Source organism: Triticum urartu, chromosome 7A, assembly GCF_056163025.1.
Source record: "Triticum urartu cultivar PI428250 chromosome 7A, HENAU_Tu73, whole genome shotgun sequence".
In the NCBI taxonomy this organism is placed as follows: Eukaryota; Viridiplantae; Streptophyta; class Magnoliopsida; order Poales; family Poaceae; genus Triticum; species Triticum urartu.
This window is the reverse complement of record NC_141879.1, coordinates 173,985,892-174,008,126: the sequence shown is the minus strand read 5'-3', so window position 1 is coordinate 174,008,126 and position 22,235 is coordinate 173,985,892. Positions and strand designations below refer to the sequence as shown.

Below are 22,235 nucleotides of genomic sequence, written 5' to 3'. Positions count from 1 at the left end.
AGATCTTCGGTTTATATTTGAATGAAAGTGCATCATTAGGAGAATGGCGTTTTGGATCTCGGCCTCCATGGAGGCTGGATTTTTGAAAAATTCAAAATTAAAAAAAAATTGGTTTCAAAAAAATCTGATTTTTTTTTACAAGTAAACAAGGATGTGAGGCATATGTGTGTAAAATTTCATGATGAAATATGTTGAAACGCGATTTGTACAAAAAGACAAATTCATGGCCTGGGAGGATGAATGGTATCATGTGTTGCTTCACATAGTTGCTCCTTGATCTTTCCAACCATGTCGCTTGATCGTTGCCTTTGCATCACTCGCCATAGTATAGTTAGCAACGAAAGTTGTGATTGCCATTGCTATGAACTTAGGTTCATGGACCTTTTCATTATGCACTAACTTTCTCCTCTCCCAGAATTAATACCAAGAACCAATAGCAATTGCTTTCATTGAATTTTCCAGATGGAGTACACTTCCTCCCAAGGCACTACATCGAGCACCACATGGCACATGCGCAAGCCAGCAAGTGCCTTGCATGCTTGCCTCCACACTGCCGATGAATGTCCTACCTGCGCAGAGTCCCCCGATATCGTAGGCCCGGGCATGTGTGCTTGATCATGTGGCCGCGTTTACCACACAACACACTCCCCGAATTGACTGTCAGAGAGGAGGGGCAAAAAGACGCGGCGAGTGTTGTGAAGGTCCCTGACTCGTCAAGTATTTCATTTTTTGGGGAACATAACATAGGGTATTTTTCCATGATTACGGAGTACAGTCGGTAGCGACAAGTCCAAAACAAGCAGGGTTGGTTAAGTTAGCACACAGTGTTATCCCCGCTACGGTGAAAGTTGTTTTTGACATCAACGGCAAAAGATAACTAAACAAATTGTAACCCTATTTCGTTCATGAATAAATTTTTGGAGGAGTAAACAACCCATCATTCATTGTTGATCTCAGCAATGTAATGGCCATAAGCAAACCTGGTCAAGGAGCCATCCTTGATTGCTGACAATGCAACAATGCAATCAGACTGGAGCAGCACAGACAAGAGCCCTTTAGGGTATCTGCTCGCAAGATCATACCAAAAGCCCACCTTAGCAGTCTTCTTGGAGAAAGAGCCATGCACAGACAAGGCAAACCATCCACCCGGCAGCACGACCATGGCCAGGCTCGGTGGCTTCGGAGCAGGCTACTTTAGGGGGCGTTCGATGAACACTAGAGACTTCCCTGTAATGAACTCATCGACGCTGAGCTGATGAACTTAAGGAGAGAGTTGAGGTATCTGCTCAAGAAAAGACACGACGTCTCTGTCATGGGAGTAGATTTTGTTGAGTAAATTAGCAATTTTATGATAGTCCAGAAATAAATCATGAGCATGGCATTGACAGCTTTAAACTCATACAAAAATCTTACCATGTAAGCACACCCTAGACATATAGCGAAAACATCTACATGAACAACTAGTGCGGCCAACACAGTAATAAACAAGAGTGGGATAAAAACATTATACCCTTTGGTCGGCCAAGTGATAGCCTCGGCGGCGGCAGTCTCCTCAGCAAACATCTTGGCTCCAGATTGCCGACTTCTCGAGCGGCACGTGCTGGTGCGCCTGCGCCTTGTCGAGCAGGCTGGCGTCGTTGGCGCCAAGAACACCATCACTGTCGTCGGGTCTGTGCCTCCTTCGACAGCCTCCTCTAGCACCTTCAGCGCCCAACGCGTGTTGTACCCGCTGAGCTTGCATAGCACCACACCCGCCTAATCAGCAAAAATCCTATGTCACGCCTACACACACAACAAGCTAGTGCAGGTGCAACCGGCAAGGGGAAGAGGTACCTTGGATGTACTTACCCCGCAAAGTGGGCATCCATCGGGTAGTAGTACACCCGAGCCCCTGCCGTGGCCGCCTTGATGTCAGGAGGATTGTCGCTGTCTCTTCGGCGCCACGAATGAAGGACGACGGTGACGACACCACAGACTGGTTGACCTCCTCGTCTATCTCTCTGTCGCCACACGACGAGGAGAGAGGACGATGATGAAGCCGCCACGAATTGCATCCCTTCCTCAGGTGGCAAGCGCAACAACGGCGAAGGATTAGGATGGGAGGTGGTGGCGGCAACCCTAGCCGGAGAAGACAAGAGAGAGGACGTTGGGTGTTGGGAGAAAGAATCGCAACCCAATCACCGCACTTGACTAAAACGCGTTTTTCTTCCCTCGCCAGCTCCTAGTGCCCACGTGGCTAGCGTGAGGAGACACCCTTTGTACGACCCTTAATGGGGGTTAATATGACCAAGAACACATGCCAAGACATGTGTGAAGCTACATACAGACACGGGTGTACAAATGTACACCCATTATTTTAGCAAAAGGTTATCTACATGGATCTAATTCACATATAACATCAATTGGATTTGTAGAAATCATAACCGAATTGTTAGCTAACAGACTACATAAGCTCATTCTCAGTATGGTCCAGAAAAATCAATATGGTTTTCTTAACCACAGATGTATCCAAGATTGCATGGCATGGTCATATGAGTATATCCACCAATGTCAACAAAGCAGAAAGGAATCCATTCTACTCAAGTTAGACTTTGAGAAAGCTTTTGACATGTTGAACCATAACACCATTATTGAGATTCTACAAGCTAAAGGTTTTGGTGAAAGATGGATTCATTGGATTAAAATGATATATGGCTCTGGCTTTTCTTCTGTTCTGCTTAATGGAGTTCCTAGTAAACAATTCCTTTACAACAATGGTGTGAGGCAAGGAGACCCACTGTCCCCACTGATTTTTGTGATTGCTGCTGATCTGCTACAGTCAATTTTTAATGGAGCCTGCAATGTTGCCATGATTGAGTCTCCACTCACTCACACCACTTGCCCAGATTACCCAATTATTCAATATGCAGATGATACCATTTTAGTGGCCAAGGCTAATCACAGACATATCCAGCACATCAAAAACCTCCTCTTACACTATGCCCAATACACTGGACTCAGGGTGAGCTATGCAAAGTCCACAATGATCTCAATCAATACACCTGCTGAGAAAATGAATGCTCTATCACATCTTCTAGGCTGCAAGATTGGTATATGTTGGGAAACGTAGTAATTTCAAAAAATTTCCTACGCACACGCAAGATCATGGTGATGCATAGCAACGAGAGGGGAGAGTGTTGTCTATGTACCCTCATAGACCGACAGCGGAAGCGTTATGACAACGCGGTTGATGTAGTCATACGTCTTCACGGCCCGACCGATTAAGCACCGAAACTACGGCACCTCCGAGTTTTAGCACACGTTTAGCTCGATGACGATCCCCGGACTCCGATCCAGCAAAGTGTCGGGGAAGAGTTCCGTCGCAGGGCTTCGCCTAAGCACCGCTACAATATTATCGAGGAGTATGGTGGAAGAGGGCACCGCACATGGCTAAGAAAACGATCACGAGGATCAACTTGTGTGTGTAGAGGTGCCCCCTGCCCCCGTATATAAAGGAGCAAAGGGGGGGGGGGGTGCGGCCGGCCCTAGGAGGAGGCGCGCCGGAGGAGTCCTACTCCCAGGAGGCGCGCCGGAGGAGTCCTACTCCTACTGGGAGTAGGACTCCCCCCTTTCCCTAGTTGGATTAGGACTTGGGGGGAAGGAGGAGAGGGAAGAAAGGAAAGGGGGGGGCGCCGCCCCCCTCCTTGTCCAATTCAGACTTGGGGGGGAGGGGCGCGCGGCAGCTCCTAGGCCTCCTCTCCTCTTCCTCCACTAGGCCCATTAAGGCCCATTAGGTTACCGGGGGGGGGGGGGGTTCCGGTACTCCGGTAAAATGCCGATTTCATCCGGAACACTTCCGATGTCCAAACATAGGCTTCCAATATATCAATCTTTATGTCTCGACCATTTCGAGACTCCTCGTCATGTCCGTGATCACATCCGGGACTCCGAACAAACTTCGGTACATCAAAATATATAAACTCATAATGAAACTGTCATCGTAACGTTAAGCGTGCGGACCCTACGGGTTCGAGAACAATGTAGACATGACCGAGACATGTCTTCGGTCAATAACCAATAGCGGAACCTGGATGCTCATATTGGCTCCCACATATTCTACGAAGATCTTTTATCGGTCAGACCGCATAACAACATACTTTGTTCCCTTTGTCATCGGTATGTTACTTGCCCGAGATTCGATCGTCGGTATCTCAATACCTAGTTCAATCTCGTTACCGGCAAGTCTCTTTACTCGTTTCGTAATACATCATCTCGCAACTAACTCATTAGTTGCAATGCTTATGTAATGTGCATTACCGAGAGGGCCCAGAGATACCTCTCCGACGATCGGAGTGACAAATCCTAATCTCGAAATACGCCAACCCAACATGTACCTTTGGAGACACCTGTAGAGCTCCTTTATAATCACCCAGTTACGTTGTGACGTTTGGTAGCACACAAAGTGTTCCTCCGGCAAACGGGAGTTGCATAATCTCATAGTCATAGGAACATGTATAAGTCATGAAGAAAGCAATAACAACATACTAAACGATCGGGTGCTAAGCTAATGGAATGGGTCATGTCAATCACATCATTCTTCTAATGACGTGATCCCGTTAATCAAATGACAACACATGTCTATGGTTAGGAAACATAACCATCTTTGATTAACGAGCTAGTCAAGTAGAGGCACACTAGTGACGTTTAGTTTGTCTATGTATTCACACAAGTATTATGTTTCCGGATAATACAATTCTAGCATGAATAATAAACATTTATCATGATATAAGGAAATAAAATAATAACTTTATTATTGCCTCTAGGGCATATTTCCTTCAGTCTCCCACTTGCACTAGAGTCAATAATCTAGATTACACAGTAATGATTCTAACACCCATGGAGCTTTGGTGCTGATCATGTTTTGCCCGTGGAAGAGGCTTAGTCAACGGGTCTACGACATTCAGATCCATATGTATCTTGCAAATCTCTATGTCTCCCACCTGGACTAGATCCCGGATGGAATTGAAGCGTCTCTTGATGTGCTTGGTTCTCTTGTGAAATCTGGATTCCTTTGCCAAGGCAATTGCACCAGTATTGTCACAAAAGATTTTCATTGGACCCGATGCACTAGGTATGACACCTAGATCGGATATGAACTCCTTCATCCAGACTCCTTCGTTTGCTGCTTCCGAAGCAGCTATGTACTCCGCTTCACATGTAGATCCCGCCACAACGCTTTGTTTAGAACTGCACCAACTGCCAGCTCCACCATTTAACGTAAACACGTATCCGGTTTGCGATTTAGAATCGTCCGGATCAGTGTCAAAGCTTGCATCAACGTAACCATTTACGATGAGCTCTTTTTCACCTCCATATACAAGAAACATATCCTTAGTCCATTTCAGGTATTTCAGGATGTTCTTGTCCGCTGTCCAGTGATCCACTCCTGGATTACTTTGGTACCTCCCTGCTAGACTTATAGCAAGACACACATCAGGTCTGGTACATAGCATTGCATACATGATAGAGCCTATGGCTGAAGCATAGCGAACATCTTTCATTTTCTCTCTATCTTCTGCATTGGTCGGGCATCGAGTCTTACTCAATTTCACACCTTGTAACACAGGCAAGAATCCTTTCTTTGCTTGATCCATTTTGAACTTCTTCAAAACTTTGTCAAGGTATGTGCTTTGTGAAAGTCCAATTAAGCGTCTTGATCTATCTCTATAGATTTTAATGCCCAATATGTAAGCAGCTTCACCGAGGTCTTTCATTGAAAAACTCTTATTCAAGTATCCCTTTATGCTATCCAGAAATTCTATATCATTTCCGATTAGTAATATATCATATACATATAATATCAGAAATGCTACAGAGCTCCCACTCACTTTCTTGTAAATACAGACTTCTCCAAAAGTCTGTACAAAACCAAATGCTTTGATCACATTATCAAAGCGTTTATTCCAACTCCGAGAGGCTTGCACCAGTCCATAAATGGATCGCTGGAGCTTGCACACTTTGTTAGCTCCCTTTGGATCGACAAAACCTTCTGGCTGCATCATATACAACTCTTCTTCCAGAAATCCATTCAGGAATGCAGTTTTGACATCCGTCTGCCAAATTTCATAATCATAAAATGCAGCAATTGCTAACATGATTCGGACAAACTTAAGCATCGCTATGGGTGAGAAGGTCTCATCGTAGTCAATCCCTTGAACTTGTCGAAAACCTTTTGCGACAAGTCGAGCTTTGTAGACAGTAACATTACCGTCAACGTCAGTCTTCTTCTTGAAGATCCATTTATTCTTAATTGCTTGCCGATCACTGGGCAAGTCAACCAAAGTCCACACTTTGTTCTCATACATGGATCCCATCTCAGATTTCATGGCTTCAAGCCATTTTGCGGAATCTGGGCTCACCATCGCTTCTTCATAGTTCGTAGGTTCATCATGATCTAGTAGCATGACTTCCAGAACAGGATTACCGTACCACTCTGGTGCGGATCTTACTCTGGTTGATCTACGAGGTTCAGTAGTATCTTGTTCTGAAGTTTCATGATCATCATCATTAGCTTCCTCACTAATTGGTGTAGGTGTCACAGAAACCGGTTTCTGTGATGTACTGCTTTCCAATAAGGGAGCAGGTACAGTTACCTCATCAAGTTCTACTTTCCTCCCACTCACTTCTTTCGAGAGAAACTCCTTCTCTAGAAAGTTTCTGAATTTAGCAACAAAAGTCTTGCCTTCGGATCTGTGATAGAAGGTGTATCCAATAGTTTCCTTTGGATATCCTATGACGACACATTTCTCCGATTTGGGTTCGAGCTTATTAGGTTGAAGCTTTTTCACATAAGCATCGCAGCCCCAAACTTTCAGAAACGACAACTTTGGTTTCTTGCCAAGCCACAGTTCATAAGGCGTCGTCTCAACGGATTTTGATGGTGCCCTATTTAACGTGAATGCGGCCGTATCTAAAGCATAACCCCAAAATGATAGCGGTAAATCAGTAAGAGACATCATAGATCGCACCATATCTTAGTAAAGTACGATTACGACGTTTGGACACACCATTACGCTGTGGTGTTCCGGGTGGCGTGAGTTGCGAAACTATTCCGCATTGTTTCAAATGTACACCAAACTCGTAACTCAAATATTCTCCTCCACGATCAGATCGTAGGAATTTTATTTTCTTGTTACGATGATTTTCAACTTCACTCTGAAATTCTTTGAACTTTTCAAATGTTTCAGACTTATGTTTCATTAAGAAGATATACCCATATCTGCTTAAGTCATCTGTGAAGGTGAGAAAATAACGATATCCGCCACGAGCCTCAACATTCATCGGACCACATACATCTGTATGTATGATTTCCAACAAATCTGTTGCTCTCTCCATAGTACCGGAGAACGGTGTTTTGGTCATCTTGCCCATAAGACACGGTTCGCAAGTACCAACTGATTCATAATCAAGTGGTTCCAAAAGTCCATCAGTATGGAGTTTCTTCATGCGCTTTACTCCAATATGACCTAAACGGCAGTGCCACAAATAAGTTGCACTATCATTATCAACTCTGCATCTTTTGGCTTCAATATTATGAATATGTGTATCACCACTATCGAGATTTAGCAAAATAGACCACTCTTCAAGGGTGCATGACAATAAAAGATATTACTCATATAAATAGAACAACAATTATTCTCTGATTTAAATGAATAACCGTCTCGCATCAAACAAGATCCAGATATAATGTTCATGCTCAACGCTGGCACCAAATAACAGTTATTTAGGTCTAATACTAATCCCGAAGGTAGATGTAGAGGTAGCGTGCCGACCGCGATCACATCGACTTTGGAACCATTTCCCAAGCGCATCGTCACCTCGTCCTTAGCCAATCTTCGCTTAATCCGTAGTCCCTGTTTCGAGTTGCAAATATTAGCAATAGAACCAGTATCAAATACCCAGGTGCTACTGCGAGCATTAGTAAGGTACACATCAATAACATGTATATCATATATACCTTTGTTCACCTTACCATCCTTCTTATCCGTCAAATACTTGGGGCAGTTCCGCTTCCAGTGACCAGTCTGCTTGCAGTAGAAGCACTCAGTTTTAGGCTTAGGTCTAGATTTGGGTTTCTTCTCCTGAGCAGCAACTTGCTTGCTGTTCTTTTTGAAGTTCCCCTTCTTCTTCCCTTTGCCCTTTTTCTTGAAACTAGTGGTCTTGTTGACCATCAACACTTGATGCTCCTTCTTGATTTCTACCTCCGCAGCTTTCAGCATTGCGAAGAGCTCGAGAATTGTCTTATTCATCCCTTGCATATTATAGTTCATCACGAAGCTCTTGTAGCTAGGTGGAAGTGATTGGAGAATTCTGTCAATGACGCAATCATCTGGAAGATTAACTCCCAATTGAATCAAGTGATTATTATACCCAGACATTTTGATTATATGCTCACTGACAGAACTGTTCTCCTCCATCTTGTAGCTATAGAACTTATTGGAGACTTCATATCTCTCAATCCGGGCATTTGCTTGAAATATTAACTTCGACTCCTGGAACATCTCATATGCTCCATGACGTTCAAAACATCGTTGAAGTCCCTGTTGGAAATATGCCCTAGAGGCAATAATAAATTGGTTATTATTATATTTCCTTGTTCATGATAATCGTTTATTATCCATGCTAGAATTGTATTGATAGGAAACTCAGATACATGTGTGGATACATAGACAACACCATGTCCCTAGTAAGCCTCTAGTTGACTAGCTCGTTGATCAATAGATGGTTACGGTTTCCTGACCATGGACATTGGATGTCGTTGATAACGGGATCACATCATTAGGAGAATGATGTGATGGACAAGACCCAATCCTAAGCCTAGCACAAAGATCGTGTAGTTCGTATGCTAAAGCTTTTCTAATGTCAAGTATCATTTCCTTAGACCATGAGATTGTGCAACTCCCGGATACCGTAGGAATACTTTGGGTGTGCCAAACGTCACAACGTAACTGGGTGGCTATAAAGGTACACTACAGGTATCTCCGAAAGTGTCTGTTGGGTTGGCACGAATCGAGACTGGGATTTGTCACTCCGTGTAAATGGAGAGGTATCTCTGGGCCCACTCGGTAGGACATCATCATAATGTGCACAATGTGACCAAGGAGTTGATCACGGGATGATGTGTTACGGAACGAGTAAAGAGACTTGCCGGTAACGAGATTGAACAAGGTATTGGGATACCGACGATCGAATCTCGGGCAAGTATCGTACCACTAGACAAAGGGAATTGTATACGGGATTGATTGAATCCTCGACATCGTGGTTCATCCGATGAGATCATCGTGGAACATGTGGGAGCCAACATGGGTATCCAGATCCCGCTGTTGGTTATTGGCCAGAGAGTTATCTCGGCCATGTCTGCATGACTCCCGAACCCGTAGGGTCTACACACTTAAGGTTCGATGACGCTAGGGTTATAGGGAATAGATATACGTGGTTACCGAATGTTGTTAGGAGTCCCGTATGAGATCCCGGATGTCACGAGGAGTTCCGGGATGGTCCGGAGGTAAAGATTAATATATAGGAAGTATGGTTTTGGCCACCGGAAGTGTTCCGGGCATCACCGGTAGTGTACCGGGACCACCAGAGGGGTCCGGGGGTCCACCAAGTGGGGCCACCAGCCCCGGAGGCCTACATGGGCCAATAGTGGGAAGGGACCAGCCCCTAAGTGGGCTGGGGCGCCTCCCCACCAAGGCCCATGCGCCTAAGGGGAAGAGGGGGCAAACCCTAAGGGCAGATGGGCCTTAAGGCCCATGCCTGGTGCGCCTCCCTATCCCCCTCCACTTGGCCGCCACCCTAGATGGGATTGGGGCTGGCCGCCGCCCCTAGGGTGGAACCCTAGGTGGGGCGCACCCCTCCCTCTCCCCTATATATACTTGAGGACTTGGGGCTGCCAACAGATGAGTTCCTCTCCTCCTTAGCGCAGCCCTACCCCTCTCCCTCCTCGTCTCTTGCGGTGCTTGGCGAAGCCCTGCTGGAGTACCACGCTCCTCCACCACCACCACGCCGTCGTGCTGCTGCTGGATGGAGTCTTCCCCAACCTCTCCTCTTGCTGGATCAAGGCGTAGGAGACGTCACCGGGCTGTACGTGTGTTGAACACGGAGGTGCCGTCCGTTCGGCACTAGGATCATCGGTGATTTGGATCACGACGAGTACGACTCCATCAACCCCGTTCTCTTGAACGCTTCCGCGTAGCGATCTACAAGGGTATGTAGATGCACTCTCCTTCCCTCGTTGGTAGACTTCTCCATAGATTGATCTTGGTGATGGGTAGAAAATTTTGAATTTCTGCTACGTTCCCCAACAGTCCCGATTCTAAGCCGTAAAGCATGGCACACTGAACTATCGAGTAGTCATCAGCTTTGCTCTGCCAGACGTTCATAACATCTGGTGTTGCTCCAGCAGCAGGCCTGGCATCCAGCGGTGCTTCCAGGACGTAATTCTTCTGTGCAGCAATGAGGATAATCCTCAAGTCAAGGAACACATTAAAATTCAACGGAACAACAGCACGGGCCATCTATCTACAATCAAACATAAACAAGCAAGATACTATCAGGTACTAAGTTCATGATAAATTTAAGTTCAATTAATCATATTACTAAAGAACTCCCACTTAGATAGACATCCCTCTAATCCTCTAAGTGATCACGTGATCCAAATCAACTAAACCATGTCCGATCATCACATGAGATGGAGTAGTTTCATTAGTGAACATCACTATGTTGATCATATCTACTATATGATTCACGCTCGACCTTTCGGTCTCCGTGTTCCGAGGCCATATCTGTATATGCTTGGCTCGTCAAGTATAACCTGAGTATTCCGCGTGTGCAACTGTTTTGCACCCGTTGTATTTGAACGTAGAGCCTATCACACCCGATCATCACGTGGTGTCTCAGCACGAAGAACTTTCGCAACGGTGCATACTCAGGGAGAACACTTCTTAATAATTAGTGAGAGATCATCTTAAAATGCTACCGTCAATCAAAGCAAGATAAGATGCATAAAAGATAAACATCACATGCAATCAGTATAAGTGATATGATATGGCCATCATCATCTTGTGCTTGTGATCTCCATCTTCGAAGCACCGTCATGATCACCATCGTCACCGGCGCGACACCTTGATCACCATCGTAGCATCGTTGTCGTCTCGCCAATCTTATGCTTCCACGACTATCGCTACCGCTTAGTGATAAAGTAAAGCATTACAGCGCAATTGCATTGCATACAATAAAGCGACAACCATATGGCTCCTGCCAGTTGCCGATAACTTGGTTACAAAACGTGATCATCTCATACAATAAAATTAGCATCGTGTCTTGACCATATCACATCACAATATGCCCTGCAAAAACAAGTTAGACGTCCTCTACTTTGTTGTTGCAAGTTTTACGTGGCTGCTACGGGCTTAAGCAAGAACCAATCTTACCTACGCATCAAAACCACAACGATAGTTTGTCAAGTTGGTGTTGTTTTAACCTTCGCAAGGACCAGGCATAGCCACACTTGGTTCAACTAAAGTTGGAGAAACTGACACCCGCCAGCCACCTGTGTGCAAAGCACGTCGGTAGAACCAGTCTCATGTAAGCGTACGCGTAATGTCGGTCCGGGCCGCTTCATCCAACAATACCGCCGAACCAAAGTATGACATGCTGGTAAGCAGTATGACTTATATCACCCACAATTCACTTGTGTTCTACTCGTGCAAATAACATCAACGCATAAAACCAGGCTCGGATGCCACTGTTGGGAAACATAGTAATTTCAAAAAAAATTCCTACGCACACGCAAAATCATGGTGATGCATAGCAACGAGAGGGGAGAGTGTTTTCTACGTACCCTCGTAGACCGACAGCGGAAGCGTTATGACAACGCGGTTGATGTAGTCGTACGTCTTCACGGCCCGACCGATCAAGCACCGAAACTACGGCACCTCCGAGTTTTAGCACACGTTCAGCTCGATGACGATCCCCGGACTCAGATCCAGCAAAGTGTCGGGGAAGAGTTCCGTCAGCACGACGGCGTGGTGACGATCTTGATGTTCTACCGTCGCAGGGCTTCGCCTAAGCACCGCTACAATATTATCGAGGAGTATGGTGGAAGGGGGCACCGCACACGGCTAAGAAAACGATCACGAGGATCAACTTGTGTGTCTAGAGGTGCCCCCTGCCCCCGTATATAAAGGAGCAAAGGGAGGGTGCGGCCGGCCCTAGGAGGAGGCGCGCCGGAGGAGTCCTACTCCTACCGGGAGTAGGACTCCCCCCTTTCCCTAGTTGGATTAGGACTTGGGGGGGAGGAGGAGAGGAAAGAAATGAAAAGGGGGGCGCCGCCCCCCTCCTTGTCCAATTCGGACTTGGGGGGGGGGGAGGGGCGCGCGGAAGCCCCTAGGCCTCCTCTCCTCTTCCTCCACTAGGCCCATTAAGGCCCATTAGGTTACCGGGGGGGGAGGGTTCCGGTAACCTCCCGGTACTCCAGTAAAATGCCAATTTCACCCGGAACACTTCTGATGTCCAAACATAGGCTTCCAATATATCAATCTTTATGTCTCGACCATTTCGAGACTCCTCGTCATGTCCGTGATCACATCCGGGACTCCGAACAAACTTCGGTACATCAAAATATATAAACTCATAATGAAACTGTCATCGTAACGTTAAGCGTGCGGACCCTACGGGTTCGAGAACAATGTAGACATGACCGAGACATGTCTCCGGTCAATAACCAATAGCGGAACCTGGATGCTCATATTGGCTCCCACATATTCTACGAAGATCTTTTATCGGTCAGACCGCATAACAACATACTTTGTTCCCTTTGTCATCGGTATGTTACTTGCCCGAGATTCGATCGTCGGTATCTCAATACCTAGTTCAATCTCGTTACCGGCAAGTCTCTTTACTCGTTTCGTAATACATCATCTCGCAACTAACTCATTAGTTGCAATGCTTATGTAATGTGCATTACCGAGAGGGCCCAGAGATACCTCTCCGACGATCGGAGTGACAAATCCTAATCTCGAAATACGCCAACCCAACATGTACCTTTGGAGACACCTGTAGAGCTCCTTTATAATCACCCAGTTACGTTGTGACGTTTGGTAGCACACAAAGTGTTCCTCCGGAAAACGGGAGTTGCATAATCTCATAGTCATAGGAACATGTATAAGTCATGAAGAAAGCAATAACAACATACTAAACGATCGGGTGCTAAGCTAATGGAATGGGTCATGTCAATCACATCATTCTCCTAATGACGTGATCCCGTTAATCAAATGACAACACATGTCTATGGTTAGGAAACATAACCATCTTTGATTAACGAGCTAGTCAAGTAGAGGCACACTAGTGACGTTTAGTTTGTCTATGTATTCACACAAGTATTATGTTTCCGGATAATACAATTCTAGCATGAATAATAAACATTTATCATGATATAAGGAAATAAAATAATAACTTTATTATTGCCTCTAGGGCATATTTCCTTCAGTATATTGCCCCACACCTATCTGGGCCTGCCACTGTGTCTCACAAAGCCTAGAGTGGAAGATTTCATTCCCATGTTGAACATAATTGAAAATAGATTGCTGAGCTGCTCTACAATGTTATCCTCTGGAGATAAACTGACACTGATCAAATCCATTTTCACAAGCATGCCTACTTTCTTCATGAGTACACTGATGATACCCAAAACAGTCATCAAGCAAATCAACTCATACCTTATGAACTGTTTCTGGAGAAAGTATGGCTCAATGGACAAGGGTATTGTGCTTATTTCATCGGATAAAGTCAGCAGACCAAAGAACCATGGAGGCCTTGGGGTTTTAGATCTTCACATACACAACAAGGCCCTTCTTCTAAAGTTCCTGTATAAGTTCTTCAACAAGACTGATACACCATGGGTGAATATCATTTGGGAGAAGCACTATCAAAACAGATTACCAGGAGAACAAAAGGTGGGGTCTTTCTGGTGGAGAGATGTTATGAAGCTTCTCCCTGTTTTCGAGCAACATGCCATATGTAAAGCAGGCATTGGAGATTCTGTTTACTTCTAGTCTGACAAGTGGCAAGTATTACCTCTACACACCAAATTCCCTGAATTACACTCTTTTGCAATCAATCAGACAATCTCTTTGAATACAATGTTGGAGCACAATGATATCAGTCAACTATTCCACATGCCACTATCTCAGCATGCCTTTGACCAGTTCAACTCCTTGCAAACTATTCTGAATGGCCAAGCATTATCTACAAACCAAGACAGATGGTCATATACTTGGACAACACAAAAATACTCATCCATGAAAATGTACAAAGCTATCAAGGGGGAGAGCACAACACATGACATCTTCAGATATCTTTGGAAAACAGCATGCAGACTCAGGCATAAGATCTTCTTCTGGCTGTTACTTTGTGATAGCCTCAGCACCAGGAACCTAATCCACAGAAAGAACATGTATTTGGAAGACTACACTTGTGCCTTATGTGTTGATGCCACAGAAGAAACAATTGTCCATCTCTTCTGGGATTGCCAGTTTGCTAGGCGATGCTGGCACTCCATAGCTCCAAACAAGTTAAGAGGCATCTCGGTATATGACGGAATTCATCTTTCCATGAACCACCTCCCTGTTGGGGAACGTTGCAGAAAACAAAAAATTTCCTACGGCTTCACCAAGATCCATCTATGAGTTCATCTAGCAACGAGTGATCGGATGCATCTACATACCTTTGTAGATCGCGAGCGGAAGCGTTCAAAGAACGGGGATGAGGTAGTCGAACATGACGCGATCCAAATCACCGGAGATCCTAGCACCAAACGGACGGTACCTCCGCGTTCAACACACGTACGGTCAGCGTAACGTCTCCTTCTTCTTGATCCAGCAAGGGGGAAGGAGAAGTTGATGAAGATCCAACAGCACGACGGCGTGGTGGTGGATGCAGGGCGTCACAGTAGCAGGGCTTCGCCTATACTACGAGAGAGAGATGTAACAGGGGAGAGGGAGGCGCCAAAAGGCTGAGGTGAGATGTCCTCCATCTCCCCCACTATATATAGGGGTGTCTAGGGGGGGAGCCGGCCCTAGGAGATCCAATCTCCTAGGGGGGGGGCGGCAGCCAAGGGGTGGGGGGCTTGCCCCCCAAGCAAGGGGCGCCCCCTTTAGGGTTTCCCCCAAACCCTAGGCGCATGGGCCCTTTTGGGGCTGGTGCCCTTGGCCCATATAGGCCAAGGCGCACCCCCTACAGCCCATGTGGCCCCCGGGGCAGGTGGCCCCACCCGGTGGACCCCCGGAACCCTTTCGGTGGTCCCGGTACAATACCGGTGACCCCGAAACTTGTCCCGATGGCCGAAATAGCAATTCCTATATATAATTCTTTACCTCCGGACCATTTCGGAACTCCTCGTGATGTCCGGGATCTCATCCGGGACTCCGAAAAACATTCGGGTTACTGCATATACATATCTTCACAACCCTAGCGTCACCGAACCTTAAGTGTGTAGACCCTACGGGTTCGGGAGACAGGCAGACATGACCGAGACGACTCTCCGGTCAATAACCAACAACGGGATCTGGATACCCATGTTGGCTCCCACATGCTCCACGATGATCTCATCGGATGAACCACGATGTCGAGAATTCAAGCAACCCCGTATGCAATTCCCTTTGTCAATCGATATGTTACTTGCCCGAGATTCGATCGTCGGTATCTCAATACCTCGTTCAATCTCGTTACCGGCAAGTCACTTTACTCGTACCGTAATGCATGATCCCGTGACCATACACTTGGTTACTTTGAGCTCATTATGATGATGCATTACTGAGTGGGCCCAGTGATACCTCTCCGTCATACGGAGTGACAAATCCCAGTCTTGATCCGTGTCAACCCAACAGATACTTTCGGAGATACCCGTAGTCTACCTTTATAGTCACCCAGTTACGTTGTGACGTTTGGTATACCTAAAGCACTCCTACGGTATCCGGGAGTTACACGATCTCATGGTCTAAGGAAAAGATACTTGACATTGGAAAAACTCTAGCAAACGAACTATACGGTCTTTATGCTATGTTTAGGATTGGGTCTTGTCCATCACATCATTCTCCTAATGATGTGATCTCGTTATCAATGACATCCAATGTCCATAGTCAGGAAACCATGACTATCTGTTGATCAACGAGCTAGTCAACTAGAGGCTTACTAGGGACATGTTGGTGTCTGTTATTCACACATGTATTACGATTTCCGGATAACACAATTATAGCATGAATAAAGACAATTATCATGAACAAGGAAATATAATAATAATGCTTTTATTATTGCCTCTAGGGCATATTTCCAACACTCCCATCAAACATTGCCATGGATATCATTATCATGGGATGCCGGGGCATTTGGATGAGCAAAAACGATAAAATCTTTAGAATGGTTGCACCTTCTGTGGACACCTGTGACCCGTCGACAAAGACGGGACGGGGCACGCGTGTTGCAGGCGATGCTACGAGCAACGAGAATGAGATAGGCGACGCATGCGGCCATGGAATCAAATACGCAGTATTTACAGAAAAAAGTCTTCGTTTATTGGGAAAGAATCAATATACTTTTAATGTCGAATCGGGATTCACTAAGACAGAAATAAAGCATTGGGTCGAACTCTTCTTTGGTGTTAAGGTGGTAGCTGTGAATAGGGTTGCCAGCGCCTACTGCGAGCAGATAGTGCTACGAGCGGGGCCGAGGCGTGCGACACACTGATGTAAGAGGCGTCTTGGCGTTTGTCTTCGTGCGGTGGGACAAGGTGTGCGTGGTGGGCAGCGTGCTGAGACGAAGCGGGTGCATGATCCGACGGTCATCAACACCTAATCCTACGGCGCCGAAGGTGACCTATTAGAAACTCCCATTGGTCGGACAACGGCCAACCGCATATATATGACAGGAGGCTCATGCATGACTTTTTTTCTCTGTGTGGGCTCACGTAGCACGTAGGACTCGGATAGACAAAACACTACTAGTACAAGACTTCATGGCAATTTTCAAACGGAAACACTAACGCCCACACGTGTGGGCGTTACCCAACTCGTCAACACGCCTGAATCGTCGTTCGCTATCTTTTGCACGAATCCTGACACGAAAAGGTGGATTTGATGTGCCACGTAGGACAGGGTTGGTGTGTGGGCGTTGGAGAGTTTGGCCACATGCCCACACCACGTTGTTTGTCAGCTGCGCTGTGTGAGCGAATTAGTTTCTGCCCACACAACCACCACCTAGGTCATGCGCGTGTGGGCGAACTGCTTTTCGCCCACACGGCACTCCTAAATTGTGGATGGCAACTGCAGTTACGCGAACGTGGCAACTAGGTAAATACACATGGCAACTGTGATTCTTTGCTAGACGGCAACTGCAGTTGCGCGTACGTGGCAACTAGATAAACACACATGGGAACTGTGATTAACAATACATGGCAACTATGGTTGGACCACACGTGGCAACTAGGTAAACACACATGGCAACTACTGTTTGACCATATGTGGCAAGTAGTTAATCACACACGACAATTACGGTTTGATTACACGCGGCAACTACCATAAATAAGACATGACAACTATAATTAATCAAAACAGATAGAGTTGCCATGCTTTTACAACTACACTTGCCATCCCGAATAACTACATCTGCCAACCAGGATGACAACTAAGTCGTCATTCCACAGGGTACCTAACGTAACTGCGCCAGGACGTATGGGCATTTTTGCTTCGTGCCACACACGCGAGATGGAAATGAATAGTACTTGTTGGGCGTGTGGCACGAAGTAGCCGCGTCCACACGTGTGGGCAATTCTAATATCCGCCCACCCACAGCCCGTGTGGGCTGCCTCCTGCTTACACCACACACGGTGTGTGGGCACATATCGAATATACCACATGTATGACAGTTATTGGCGTCCTTTTTAAAACTATAGCAGGACTTCATGGAAGTTCGGACGCCGGAGCGCTCTGCGGGCGCGCGCTGATGATGTCCAGAGCACATTCACGTTGTCCGCAGGCGCGCGCTGATGATGTCCAGAGCACATTCGCGTCGTCCGCAGGCGTCAACAACCACCACCTTGTCCAGGAAGAGGAGGGGAGGGGGAATCCTACCCCGTCTCCAACAGCCCACGGTGCCCCAGCTCCGACTCGGACACAGGCACTAGAATCCACACGCTATAAGAAAACACTCACCAAAGGGAAAAAGGAGCGAACAGCCCAACAGCAAGCAGCGAGCACGGGCGAGAGCGATGGAACAGCAGGGCGATCAAACGCGGCTGCTGCCCGAGGACATGCTGGCGTGCGTCCTCGGCCGCTTCGCTCCACGCAGCCTCGCCACGGCCCGGTGCGTGTGCAAGGCGTGGCGGGACACCATCGACGCCCGCCGCATCCTGCGCGCGGACCTCCTCCCGCTCTCGCTGGCCGGCATCTTCATCAACTTCAACGAGCTGAGGTTCTCGGAGTTCTTCTCCCGCCCGCCACGGCCAGAGGGGCTCGTCGGCAACAGAGAGAGCAGGCCTGTCCAGTGCGCGATGGAGGATCACTGCAACGGCCTCGTCTTGCACTACAAGAGGGTGGCCAACCCGGCGACGGGGTGGACGGCGCCCTTGCCGCCGCCGCCGCCGCCGCCCAAAGGCGCCGGGATGGAGTGCTTCGTCGACGAAGCCTATCTTGTGTACGATCCCACGGTGTCGGCTCACTATCAGGTGGTCTTGATACCTTGCGTTCCTTACATCGAGCTCCATATAGAGCCGGGCGAAGAGATTGACTTTGACGTCGACCCGGCAGTTTTAGAATCGGAATGGCCGCCGTCTTCGTGTGTACAGCGGGTCTTCTCGTCGTCCACCAAGCGATGGGAGGAAAGGACCTTCTTCCGGGACGGGGAGGCTGCAGGAACGGTAGCCTATCTGGGAACAGATTGTTCATGGAATAAGCGCCACGCCGTCTACTGGCATGACGCACTGTATGTGCATTGCCAGAAAGGTTTCGTCATGAGGTACGTAGCTACTGGTCACTTCTTGGGCATTATTATTATTATTTTATCATTTTCATTTCTATTTTTATCTGCTGACACGTTGGTTAATGATACTAGAAGAACGCACGTGCGTTGCAACGGGGCCACATTAACTTTAAGAGTTCAATATTAATTATGTTAATAATACATTTGATATTCTCATACATATCAAGTGACACTAGCGACCTTTTTTGTCAATTTAACAACGGGCTCAATTGCAACGGGCTCTTTATACATATCAGACAACTCGCTACTACTTAAACTACAACTATGGCTACCAATATTTTTTTGTCAATTTAGCTCAGCAATAGTGCCTGGCTTAATAGACTGCTTTGCATTCACCCCTTCAGAAGACAGAGAGAACCAACTCAACATGTCAGAAGATTAACAGAAATTTCATTTGTATGGCATGAACATATAGCAGGAGCACCAACACATAGATCAGCAGAGAGCAGAGCACATCATACACACACTCGGGCCATCTATATCATACACACACAGCAACGCACACACGCATCACGCTAGCATACACATACAGAAAAGCAGGCACACACGCATCATGCGCATTGGCCGGTGCGACGCACGCAGAGCAAGCTAGCAAGCACGCACGCGTCCAACCCCGCCGCTGCATGCGCTGGCAGAAGGTGAGGCAGCAAGGGAGACTGCACATTGAAGCTGTCCATGCAAGGCTGGAGGTGCTGGGCCGGCGACGACGGTGTCGGGACGGCGCTTGATTCGTTACCGGTGGCGTGGAGCTTGGGGCGGCAACGCGGCGATAGCTAGTGCTCGGGGATGGGGGTTTGGGGCGGGGGCAGTCGACCCGGTGGCTGGCGAAGTTAACGGGCTCGGGCGGCTGGAAATTCGGCGGGTGGCGGCGGCACAACGCGAGGATGGGACAGGCGGAAAACCTAGCGGGCGTTCAACTACCAATACCCACGCCTTTTTTTAGGGGAATTGCTTGTGAAAATAACGTGCGACGACGACTTAGCGAGCGGATCCCCTTAAAAAAGACATAGCGAGCAGATTCCCTTAAAACTGGTAGGAATGGGTACGATTGATGACGTTGATAAATAGTGATGAATGTTGGCCTAATTTACTATCATCATGCATGGAAACGAATCATCAAGAAAAAGAATACTTCCTATTACTACACTCATAGGAAGCTTCCTAATCTCTGCTACCAAACAGTTTCTGCCCAAACAAGAAAGGAAAGTTATGGACGTGATTCGGAAGGAAACAAACGTTATGAAGATTAATTAATTTAGATTTGATCTTTAGAGATGGATTGTGGTTGATTTTTTTTACATAAAGACATTACTAAATAATTTGCGTCAGTATGGAAAGTTCTGATCCGTTTAGTTTTTTTTGTTGTGTGAGAGGGTGAAGTGAAAATAAACCAATGAAGTGGGGGAGGCAACGAAAAAAATCTATGACGGTTAACCTACGAAAAAAACCGGACGAAAGTGGTCGGACGAAAAAAAACCTGGAAGCGAGACTACCAACTGCTCCATTAAAAATAGAGATGATTTCTTGCAGGTTATCGTTATCAAATAGCACATACCAAGTAATTAAACCGCCAGGAGATCTTGAACCCGAGAGCTGCACGGATCTCAACCTCGGAAAGTCGAAAAAAGGAGTGTATTTTGCATTAGTTAGAGCCTCGCAGCAAATTCAGGTGTGGGTTCTCACTGAATCGTGCAGTCATATTAAGTGGGTGCTGGAGCATGACACGCGCCTTAAGGTACCGCCGCCATGTCTAAACCATGGCCAACAAGGTTATGGGCCGTGGGTCTTGCAGGAAGTTAACTATAATAACGAAGAGTACATCAAAGATTTCGGCGGCAATGCCACCACAGCAGCTGAGACAACAATTGAAGAGAACTTTGAATGGAACTCCGATGATGACAACAAAGATGGTGTCGACACAAAAGATGTAGTTGACAAATGCAACCGTGGCATTGATTTCCTGGGATTTCACCCTTTCAGAGAAATCATCTTCCTGAAGAGAAATTTAAGCAGAGGTCTGGCGTATAATTTAAATACTTCCAAGATTCAAGACCTTGGAAACTTGTGTCCAAAGTATTACGACGCTATTGCCGGCCCACGTGGACTTATTGAAGCATCTTTTCCGTACACGCCTTGTTGGATGAAATAGTTCCATGTAAAAAGATCATATAGGTTGATTTTGAGTATTAGCATATATTGGCTCTGTAGAACACGTACAAAGTATAAAGCTTACTCACTTTCATGATAAAGTTTCTACACTGTTTCGTTCACATGGAAAGTAATTTGCATCGACCGAGGACGCCCTTCGTGCCTGGATCCTCGCCAAGCAGCAAGCCCCGATGTGTGTGCCCTCGCAAAGGAGCAAACCTAGGTGGCCCGTGCCCTCGCTAGACTACCCCCCAAAAAGGAGGAGGAGAAGGCCGGTGACGAATCATATGGCTCCGACAGTGGGCATATGCGGCTTGATCCATATTGCGTTTTTGACCGCTACTTCTGCGATGAAGATGACAAGGGCAAGGGCTAGAGCGGCTGTGGATGAACTTCCTCCATAGCTATATATTTTTTGGCAGTTCGATGACATGTATGAACTTCTCTATGTCGTGTGTGTTGATCTAGATGAACTACATGTGTTATTTTTAATGTTGCATGAATTTGAGGATTTTTTTAGAACGAAGGCTCGCGGAGAGCCCGGCTTTGAATTAACAAAGCCATCAACCGGCTAGGAATTACAGACACACAACAGACCACATCGGCCCAACGATACAATGGAGCACTCTAGGAAGCTTACAGCTCAACGCAGCAAAGATAAAACAGAGCCCGTTGCTTGCACTAGTCGAAGACCACAACAGAACTGGTACCAAGGGTAGCGACCGGCAAGAGCAGGATGAGGACATGCTAATACAGAGTGTGGGAACGAACTAGCCTGACTCCCAGGATGAAGAAATCCAAGCATCTTCCTCCTCTCGCGCCACAGAGGGACCCTTCCCTCTCGCCTTGGATCGAAAGGCGTCGAACCAACGGACCTGAGAAGCGCTCACCCTAGAGGAGCAGAGATGCCGACCTCGAGACCTGGAGCAACCGCAGAGTACAACCCCTTGGATAATGAGCACATAACATACACCATACCACCGCAACTTAGGACACCAGTAAACTGCAGGAAAGCC

General features: G+C 46.8%; 1 protein-coding gene across 1 annotated transcript; it reads left to right on the top strand.

Moving 5' to 3' along the window:
- Positions 1-18,301: 18,301 nt before the first annotated feature.
- Positions 18,302-21,220, top strand: LOC147958839 (uncharacterized). The gene is made up of 2 exons (XM_087537272.1): positions 18,302-19,047; positions 20,602-21,220. The coding sequence occupies exons 1-2, from the start codon at positions 18,302-18,304 to the stop codon at positions 21,218-21,220; spliced, it is 1,365 nt and encodes a 454-aa protein (XP_087393398.1).
- The last annotated feature ends 1,015 nt before the right edge of the window (positions 21,221-22,235 follow it).